The sequence below is a fragment of the Lactuca serriola genome, chromosome 9, assembly GCF_051521515.1.
Source record: "Lactuca serriola cultivar US96UC23 chromosome 9, Lser_US96UC23_V15, whole genome shotgun sequence".
Taxonomy (NCBI): domain Eukaryota; kingdom Viridiplantae; phylum Streptophyta; class Magnoliopsida; order Asterales; family Asteraceae; genus Lactuca; species Lactuca serriola.
In genome coordinates, this window is record NC_136416.1 from 184,820,199 (window position 1) to 184,830,567 (window position 10,369).

The 10,369-nt window shown below is 36.8% G+C and overlaps 1 protein-coding gene across 1 annotated transcript; it reads left to right on the top strand.

Moving 5' to 3' along the window:
* The first annotated feature begins 3,224 nt into the window (after positions 1 to 3,224).
* LOC145076367 (uncharacterized) lies at positions 3,225 to 4,943 on the top strand. The gene is made up of 2 exons (XM_079022264.1): positions 3,225 to 3,332; positions 4,440 to 4,943. The coding sequence occupies exons 1-2, from the start codon at positions 3,225 to 3,227 to the stop codon at positions 4,941 to 4,943; spliced, it is 612 nt and encodes a 203-aa protein (XP_078878390.1).
* Positions 4,944 to 10,369: the final 5,426 nt, after the last annotated feature.

The window sequence follows — 10,369 nt, forward strand, 5'->3', positions numbered from 1 at the left end:
TATCGAAAACCTAGCCGTTTTTGTGTGTCCTAAGGCCACTTTGGTGCATTTGGTGGATTGTGAAGCTCGAGAAGAAGCATGGTTGTAAAAATTGTTTGACGTTAGCTAATCGGTGCACTGGGGTTAAGGGATTAATCAGCTAGACAGAGATTAATCGAGGACAATTAATTGCTAATTTGTTGAATTTTAAAAAATTAAATATGACTAATATCATATAAAAGTTCATAAATACCACTAATATCATAACAAAATAGGTTATTATGATTAATAAAAGACTAATCATACGATAAATGGTTTCTATTGAGATATAACTTCTTCAAAGTGTTAAATTTTCGTCGAGTTCTACTGCTTCACTCAATTGTGTGCAGGGATTAATCGCTAGGCGCCCTCTAATTGGTCGAGTAGCGCCTAGGGATAAATCGAAGATTAATCGGGAGCTAGTCGGGATTTTTACAACACTGAGAAGAAGCATGGTTGTAAAAATTGTTTGACGTTAGCTAATCGGTGCACTGGGGTTAAGGGATTAATCAGCTAGACAGAGATTAATCGAGGACAATTAATTGCTAATTTGTTGAATTTTAAAAAATTAAATATGACTAATATCATATAAAAGTTCATAAATACCACTAATATCATAACAAAATAGGTTATTATGATTAATAAAAGACTAATCATACGATAAATGGTTTCTATTGAGATATAACTTCTTCAAAGTGTTAAATTTTCGTCGAGTTCTACTGCTTCACTCAATTGTGTGCAGGGATTAATCGCTAGGCGCCCTCTAATTGGTCGAGTAGCGCCTAGGGATAAATCGAAGATTAATCGGGAGCTAGTCGGGATTTTTACAACACTGAGAAGAAGAAAAAAGCTTGAGAGTTCGAGTTGGGGCTCGGAGATCCAGAGATTTTGGTTCATTTCCAACTCAATCAAGGTAAAACGCCTCTGTCTTGATTTTTCAATGCGTTTATTCATCCTTAGGGCTTGGATTTTGGGTACCTTGAAGGCTTTCCAAGCCATTTTCGGATTTGTGAAGTGTTATGTGGAGTCTTGACTTCAGATCTGAGTCGTTGGAGGGGTATCAGGGCATAAAGGTGCCAACTCTATGGCCATGAGAGCCCCATGCATCCTGTAGAACACCTTTTATGGATTTTTGAGCCAATAACCCCATACATGTGCACCAAGTTTGGAACTTTACGTGTAAAATGGACATTAGGAGTCCAGATCTATGGTTTTGATGTGTTAAGACCCATTTAAATCGACTGTATAGTAATGGTCAAGAATGGACTCGACAAGTCGTTCTTAGGACTCGACGATTTGGGGTGTAATGACCACCAAAACCTTTCTGTTGATGGACCAGATGATAGTGCGGAAGGTTCCTCAGTTGTTTAGACTCATAAGGGACCTGGGAATCATGGGACTCAACGAGTGTTCGAGCACACTCGGCGAGTCCAAGGCAATCTCCTAGTCTTTGAAGATGGACTCGACGAGTTGTTCTTACAACTCGGCCAGTCATAGACTGGACGCATTCATATGCTGAAGATGAACTCGACGAGTTGAAGAACGAACTCAACGAGTCGGTTGAAGATTGTCCGATGTGTGGAGGAAGGAGAACTTTTCAAGCTCTTGCTGGACTCGACGGGTGGAGACGGGTTTATGACTTTGGTGGATATGGGGACTCGACGAGTTGGCGGGCCAACTCGGCGAGTCAGTTCAACTGGATGTTGACTTTGACAGATTTGAGTTGACCCTGGTTAGGGTTGCATATTCAAATTGATAATTTAGAAGGGTTGTCGTGTAGGGATTGAGGAGTCGAGAAGAGTTGAGTTGCACGCCAAGGATAATTCAAACACTACATGACATCGAGGTGGGTTACCTTCCAGTAGGGGTGGGTCTAAGGCCACAATGCCAGTCTTTGTGATCATTATATTGGTATTCTTAAGTGATATGTTTATGAGTTATGCTTATGAGATATGCTTATGTGATATGTTATGTGAGTTAGTGGTAGTAGCAGGGAATAGTTTTTCCCTGACTTGGTCGTTAGGACCAAAGGGTAGGTCAGTACCCCAGATATGTCTGACCGTATGATTATATTTGTTATTGTATGATAGAGGTAGGTGTGAAATAGTCCCCGATTCTGGTTGAGATAGACCGGAGGGTAGTCAACACCCCGGAATGGCTAGACATGGGTAGGTCAGCACCCCAGAATGGCTTGACATAGGTAGGTCGGGCACCCCAGAATTGTCCGACAGCATGCATGCTATTTGATTGTATGGTATTTGGTATTATGGGGGAACTCTTCATCCAAGGGGAAGGAGTCAGCGGCGTAGCATCGCATCACACACACATGTGATTTCCACATTGAGTTTTTTGGGATTGTACTCTGATTTATACTACTGTTCGATGATGTGATTTTTAGACTTATTCATGATGGTTTATGGGTTGATATGATATTTACAATGTTTTTAATAAACGAATATATAATTTACTTAATTACAAATGAAATTTTTGGACTCAAAAATTAGGATGTTACAACATATTTATACCATATTTTTTTTTCTGCAATGTTAGATTTTTAAACATGATTACATTTCAAACATTGTTAATTGTTTTTTTACAAATCATAGAAATGCACTTTCATTTAATAAAAATTTAATATTTTTATAGTATAAAAGTATAATATTACCTCTACTATTTGGTTATATTTCAATATACTTTTAATTGTTTTTTACAAATCGTAGCAATGTACTTTCATTTAATAAAAATTAAAATTTTTTAAAGTAAAAAAGTACCATATTACCTCTGTTATTTGCTTACATTTCAACATGCTTTCAATTGTTTGCAGGAAATGAATATAGGTAATAAAGTTTACCTAAAAAACATTGAACAAATTGAGGAAACGCTCCATACATTTTCAGATTGGGTGGTCAAAATTATCATAGTATTGGAAGCCTTTTACCAACAAAAGGAACGAAACCAAAATTCTCTCAGTTATACATTTATGATACTAAAATCGAAATTTCAAATAGAGAAAAATGCTTTGGGTATTTTTTTCAATCTTTCTATTCATGATTAATTATAATATTTTTATTTTTTTTACTAATATTATGTATAAATTCAATTTCATTGGTAAGGAAAAGGATCAATCAACATCAATTTGTAGTGATATTATTGAAGATATTAAGTTGATGTTGGATTCAAATAATGTCTTGGTTAGATCTTATAGAATGGTAAGAGATACTTTTCTAAAAAATCTTGAATTTGATATGAAATTACGACTTATCGGGAGAAGGGTGCAAGATGGAAGAACATATAACCTACCAACTGCTTCTGAGGTTTCCGTTTTAATTGTCGCTGGCATTTGTGCCTCAATTGAAAAGAGGGATATTGTTTTTCAAACAAAAACTGGTTTTCTACAAAGTATCAGTGAATTGCATCCTTCGTACCTTCCTCTCCAATATCCACTGCTATTTCCATATGGGGATGATGGTTAAAGTGTTGATATTCTTCATAGAGGTGTGTCATTTACGACCAACAACAAGCAGGTGAAATCTACAATGAGAGAAAATTTCTCTTATAGAATTCAAGAGAGAGATCATTCGTTCTCTCTCATTCTTAATTCAAAAAGGTTGTTTCAACAGTTTCGGGTAGATGCCTATACTATGATGGAAACGGAGAGATTGTACTACATACGTAGGCAAGAACATGTTCTTAGATGTGAGTCTTATGAGAATTTACGTAACCAAAAAGCTTAAGGAACCACTAATATCTCCAATGTCGGTCAATGTGTCATATTGCCTTCATCCTTTACTGCGGCATACGCTATATGCTGCAAAACTATTTGGATGTCATGTCAATATTTAAATGGTTTGGATATCCGGATTTCTTCATAAACTTTACGTGTAATCCCAAATGGCCAGAGATTAAAAGGTTTCTTAAGGATACTTCACTTCAACCAGAAGACTGTCCTGATATACTATGTAGGTTGTTCAAGATCAAGCTTGATGCATTTATTAAAGACTTAAGGGAGAATCACATTTTCGGGAAAGTTCAAGCCTGTAATTAAAACTATATTTTTTCATTATTTATAAAACAGTACTCTTATTATTCTATATTTTTTTATATGTTTTTACAATCTATCATATTTTCTTTTATTTTTGCAAATTATTTTAAAGATGTTTAAACCATTGAATTTCAAAAGAGAGGTTTTCCGCATAGTCATATATGTTTATTTATGCATTCTGACAACAAGCTATCAATTGTTGAATTTATGGATGCGATAATTTCCGCCGAGATACCAGAAAAAATTGAAGATCCAGAATTGTATTCACTTGTGAATGAGTTTATGATTCATGGTCCATGTGGAGCTGAAAATATTAATTGTCCATGCATGGTGGATAAAAAGTGCTCTAAAAACATTCCAAAAAAAATTCTGTAATCAGTCGTCTGTTGATCAAAATGGTTTTCCATTATATAGGCGAAGAAATGATGGTCATTATGTAGAAAAATCGGGTGTCAGGTTGGATAATAGAAATGTTGTTCCATACAACAAATATCTATTGAAAAGATATCAGACACATATTAATGTTGAATGGTGCAATCAGGGATCTTCTATAAAGTATTTGTTTAAATACATAAACAAGGGTCCTGATAGAGCTACAGTTGTTGTTGTACGAGCCAACAATGAATGTGAAAATAATGATGTGGTCGATGAAATAGATGAATATTACAATTGTAGATATTTATCATCATGTGAAGCATCATGGAGAATTTTTAAATATGATGTTCATTGCAGGTATCCTTCTGTGGTCAGACTACCTTTTCATCTTCCTAATCAACAACCGATTATATATGGCGAAGACGATGATATTGACGATGTTCTGGACAAACCTTCTGTTGCTGCTTCAAAGTTCACATCTTGGATGGAGTGTAATGTTGGAACCTGAAAGTGAACCTCTAGCAATCCTAAGTACATATTCCGAAGGATGCTGATTCCGAAGATGGATATGATTCGGAAGCTGTCCGGAGGTGGTTAAAGGGAGTGAAGAAATTAAGAGAAGAGCACATTCCGGAACTGATCCTTCTGTCCGGAATGCTCATCGATCCGGAACAAAGCTTCATCTCCGGAACATCACTTGTCCGGAATATTTTGTCTGTTATTTATTTATTACTTTTGTCTTGTATTTTGATGTGATGTTTCATAGGACTTAGTCTAAAGTTGTTTAGGACAATCAGCATGTCAGACTTATGCCTTTTGTCCGGTCTTATATAAACATCAAGGTTAATTCACTGTAAAAAGGAGCATTCAATACAAGTTAACTACGGATCTTTCACTCTTACTTTGGCATTTTATTCTCCATCACATTTACAACATTCTTCTTGTTCCTCATTTATTAACTTTACTTTGATCACTATTTACTTGTCCTCATTTAATGTCTTGATCATTTGTTGAATTGATTATCTAAGACTTGACTGGTCTTTGACTTGAACATCTATTATTAAGCAGACATTGATTTCAAGCATTCACTCAAGGTTTGAATTCTCAAACCTTGTCCTTGCGCAAAGATCTTGATCTCACAATTGGTATTAGAGCTCGAGTGGTTGTCCTTTGAATCCATAAGATCAGATTATCGTTGGTTTGAATCTTCCTTGGAAATTCAACCATTTATGTGTTAAGGATAAAAGTTCTTCTATATACCACTTAAACTCTAAGATATCTTGACTTCAATGGCTGCTTCAAATCCTCAACAAATGATTTCAATGCAAATCGCAAATAGCGTTGGTGGCCCTACACGTGCCCCATTGCTAGTTGTGGAAGAATATGATCACTGGAAAGTTAGAATGGAAACATTTTTACTAGCCAAAGAGAAAGGTGAACAAATTTGGAGATCCATCACACATGGTCCTCATGTTCCTGTAAGAACAGTTGTAAGAGATGCAACTGCTCAACTCAAGAGAGAAGATGAAGTTCGGCCAGCTCCTCTAACTACAGATGATATTGAGAAACTGCATGCTGATCAAATCGCCTTCTCTGAAATGGTGTTTGGTGTTCCTCCATCACTCTTTGAGCACATCAAGTTATGCAAATCAGCCAAAGAAATTTGGGACACTCTACAAGATCGGATTGAAGGTTCAGAAAACATGAAGGATAAACATCTCACCTCAGTTGTTAATGACTTTGACACCTTCACTACCACTCCAGGTGAATCTGTAGCCTCAGCCTCCAACTGATACCGAATCGTTGTTAACAACATGACCACTCACGGGATTGTTCGAACTCCTCTCGAGTACAATCTCAAGTTCATTAACAGTCTTGGTAAGGGATGGGGAAATGTAAAGTCCTGTCTTCAAAGCAATGGTTCCTTAAAAAAATTGAAACTCTATCAACTTTTTGATGAGCTTCAAGGAAATGAATCAAACGTTGCTCAAACCATTAGAGAACTTTCCGGAGGACCACTTGCTCTAGTCAGCTCTTCCGATTCGATCATTCCGAACCCACTTGCTCCGGAACCTTACAAACCTATGGTTCCACTACCTCAGCCATCCTCAACTTCCCTTCCTACTCACAACTATCCTGATGGTGATTTCGAAACCTTAGATTCTAAACTCCGTTTCCAACAAGAATTTGCCTTACTTTCCATGAAATACAAATGACCTTTCAATTCTTCATACAAATCTTATCAAAATAGATTCAACGCTCCTCACCAAAACCATCCTCAACCATATACCTCTTCGGAACCAAAACAAACATCCGAAAATCCTCAGACATCCAAGCCTAACCTCACTAAACCCCATTCAACCCCAGAATCCTCAAAAAATCTCAACTCGGAAAAACCAAAAATCATGTGTCATAAATGTGGTCATGCAAACCACTTTCCCAAAGATTTTCTTGCTGACGCACCTCAAAAACCAAAAATCAAAGACTCAGCTTACTATGTCCGAAAAGCACAAGAATTGGCTGAAAGTGAGAAAGCATTTGTTACTACTGTTTCAAGAGATGTCGAAGGATACTGGTCGTCCGGAGATGATGATGATGTAGTAACTGGAAGGAACATGTGTTTAATGGCTAGTCAAACCGTTGTATGTGATGAAGGTTATTGGTCTTCTGGTTCCGAAGATGAAGAAGATGATGCTGAACCCAACTACTGCTACATGGCTACCAATGACCCACCAGGTCGAAGCATTGTTCAACAGGTAAAATCCATGATCTTTGATAATAATTTTGATTTGACTTTATGTGAACCTTACTTAACCCACATTCAAACAGATATGAACACTATCTATAAAGCCTATGCGTCAGCCATAGAAGCCAGTGAGAAGAAAGATTGTGAACTAAGTCGTCTTAGATTACGTTTCGAGGATAAGAAATTAAAAATCAAGTCTTTAGAGCATGAACTTGTAATGTCAAAAGATGAATGTATCATTTTGCAAGATAAATTTGAAATCACTTATTACGAACGAAATATTTTGATTTCTGACAACAAACGTCTCAATGCCAAAATTGATGCTTTGCATAACTCTGTTGACATGCTTGAAGCTGACATTCGGATGACTCATAATTTTCGTCATCCATGGTCAAAAGCTCCTGGTCTCGGAAGTGAATTTCTGAAAGTAATTGTTAGTCCCCTGAAGGATTTGCAAAATCTGACATTCATGGGAGAGTTTCCGAACATTCAACATTCGGACACTCCTGTCTCCCCATTGTCACCCCTTCCGGAGACTAAAAGATCCGTTGAGTCCCTAATTCCTGAGTTTCAACCCATAGTTGTTAAATGTCCTGATTCCACGCCTCTTCCGCCTCTGATAAACTGGACCTGAATCGGACCACGAAATATCATCATAGTCTTCAAAACTGTGTAAACCATGTTCCTATAACCAATCACGTCAATAACTGTGTGATTGAGGAAATCATTCCGGAAACAACTGAAGTCAATGCCTCAAAATTTGCATGGGCATCTGTGAATGATAATGTTGAAACTTCAAGCAATAAATCCTCTGATTCATGTGAATCTGACTCTATAGTTCTTTCTAAATCCAAATTGGTTCCCATTTCTCCAAAGTTTTCAAATCCATCCAAAGGTCAGTCCTCTGGATCCTCTAAGAGAAAACCAATGTTGAGTAAAAAAGATATTGTAGATCCCAAGGTAGAAGCTAGGAATCCTTACAAAAAGGAAATTAAAGATAGACAAAATTCTAGGTTCCTTGCCAACTCCAAACCAAACTCATTTCGGAACAACCCAAGGAAGTCAGTACATCAAAAACATTGTCAAAGCTCACTTGTTCCGACTAGAATTCTGAAAATACCTTCTAAATCTCCTGATCTTTCGGAACCAAAGGAAGTTCTTAGATCCACATCACCTCAAGGTCATATTAAAGTCAAAACCATCCGAAATACTTTAACTGCACCTCAAAGTGTCTCATTTGTCTTTATTACAAAATCTTATAGCACAATTTTTAAACCAAAAATCTCTAAGAACAATGTGCCCTCAACCAGATCCACCAGCTCAAATCATACTGTCTCAAAATCTTCAAACAAAAATCTTGTGTGGAGAATCAAGTCATCTGTTAGCAAACCAACTAACTCGCAGATAGCCAAAAGTGACACTTCTTCAAATACCTTCACTTTGAAGAAATCTGCTCCGAACCCTCGTGTAGTTGAATATGACTACTGGATAGATGAAAAGATTCTAGCGTGCTGTTTGTTCCCAAAGAACTCAAGCAATCTCACCAAGAAACACATAACTGTTCCATTGTCTAAATCAAAGTCTAAAGTCCAAGCCTATGTCCTAAAGCCCAACTCGGAGCCTAAAAGCTCCATTGCTCATTAATTTCTCTTTTGCAGGCACTTTGTGCTTCAGAGCAAGAAACAATATGGTATATTGATAGTGCTTGCTCCATGCACATGACGGGACAGAAGGACTTTGTATGAGATTTAAAGCTCTCTCCAAATGCTAGTTACGTAACATATGGCAACAATTCAAATTCTCAAAATCGTGGTTATAGAACTCTCACCAATGGAAACTTCTCTATTTCAAATGTTGCTTATGTAGTTGACTTGAAACATAATTTAACAAGTGTTGCTCAGCTTACTGACTCAAACCGACGTGTGGAATTTTGCAAAAAATACAACTATGTGATGACTGAAGACCGAAAAGTCTCTTCGCAACAAAAACATGTACCCACTCGACATCAACATGATCATTGGCAAACCACAACTCTGCCTTCTTTCCAAAGTTGTTCCAAATGTTGGCTATGGCACCGAAGGCTCGCACATCTAAGCTTTCGGTACATGAATGATCTCGTTTCAGGCGAAATGGTAAGAGGTCTACCTCTTCTCAAATTTGAAAATGATCATTTATGTGTTGCATGTGAGTGTGGTAAGCAATCAAAAAAGGGTCATCCTGTCATCATCGAAAATTCCATTTCGGATCCTATGGAACTTCTACATATTGATCTTTGTGGACCATCCACTGTAGAGAGTCTTCATCATAAGAAACACATTCTTGTGATTGTTGACGACTTTACAAGGTTTACTTGGGTTTTCTTCCTTAGGCGAAAATTCAGAAATTCAGAGAAGAGCGTATTCCGGAACTGATCCTTCTGTCCGGAATGCTCATCGATCCGGAACAAAGCTTCATCTCCGGAACATCACTTGTCCAGAATGAAGTTATTTTGTCTGTTATGTATTTATTACTTTTATCTTGTATTTTGATGTGATGTTTCATAGGACTTAGTCTAAAGTTGTTTAGGACAATAAGCATGTCAGGCTTATGCCTTTTGTCCGGTCTTATGTAAACATCAAGGTTAATTCACTGTAACTTTGTCTCCTATAAAAAGGAGCATTCAATACAAGTCAACTACAGATCTTTCACTCTTACTTTGGCATTTTATTCTCTATCACATTTACAACATTCTTCATGTTCCTCATTTATTAATTTTACTTTGATCACTATTTACTTGTCCTCATTTAATGTCTTGATCATTTGTTGAATTGATTATCTAAAACTTGACTGGTCTTTCCAATCTCGACTTGAACATCCATTATTAAGTAGACATTGATTTCAAGCATTCACTCAAGGTTTGAATTCTCAAACCTTGTCCCTGCGCAAAGATCTTGATCTCACATGTAATGCAATTGATAGTGAAGCACGAGAACTTACATATGTTGAATTTCCTGCACAGTTTGTTTGGATATTAAATGGTCGGTTTTGGAAGCGAAGGAAAGTAGGAAAAGAAATTGGTAGAATTCATTTGGTTTCACCTAATCTTGGTGAAGCATATTTCTTAAGGATTCTTTTAAATAAAGTTAAAGGTCCGACGTTATTTGATGAAATTCGCACGGTAAATGGTGAAACACATTCTTCTTTTTGTG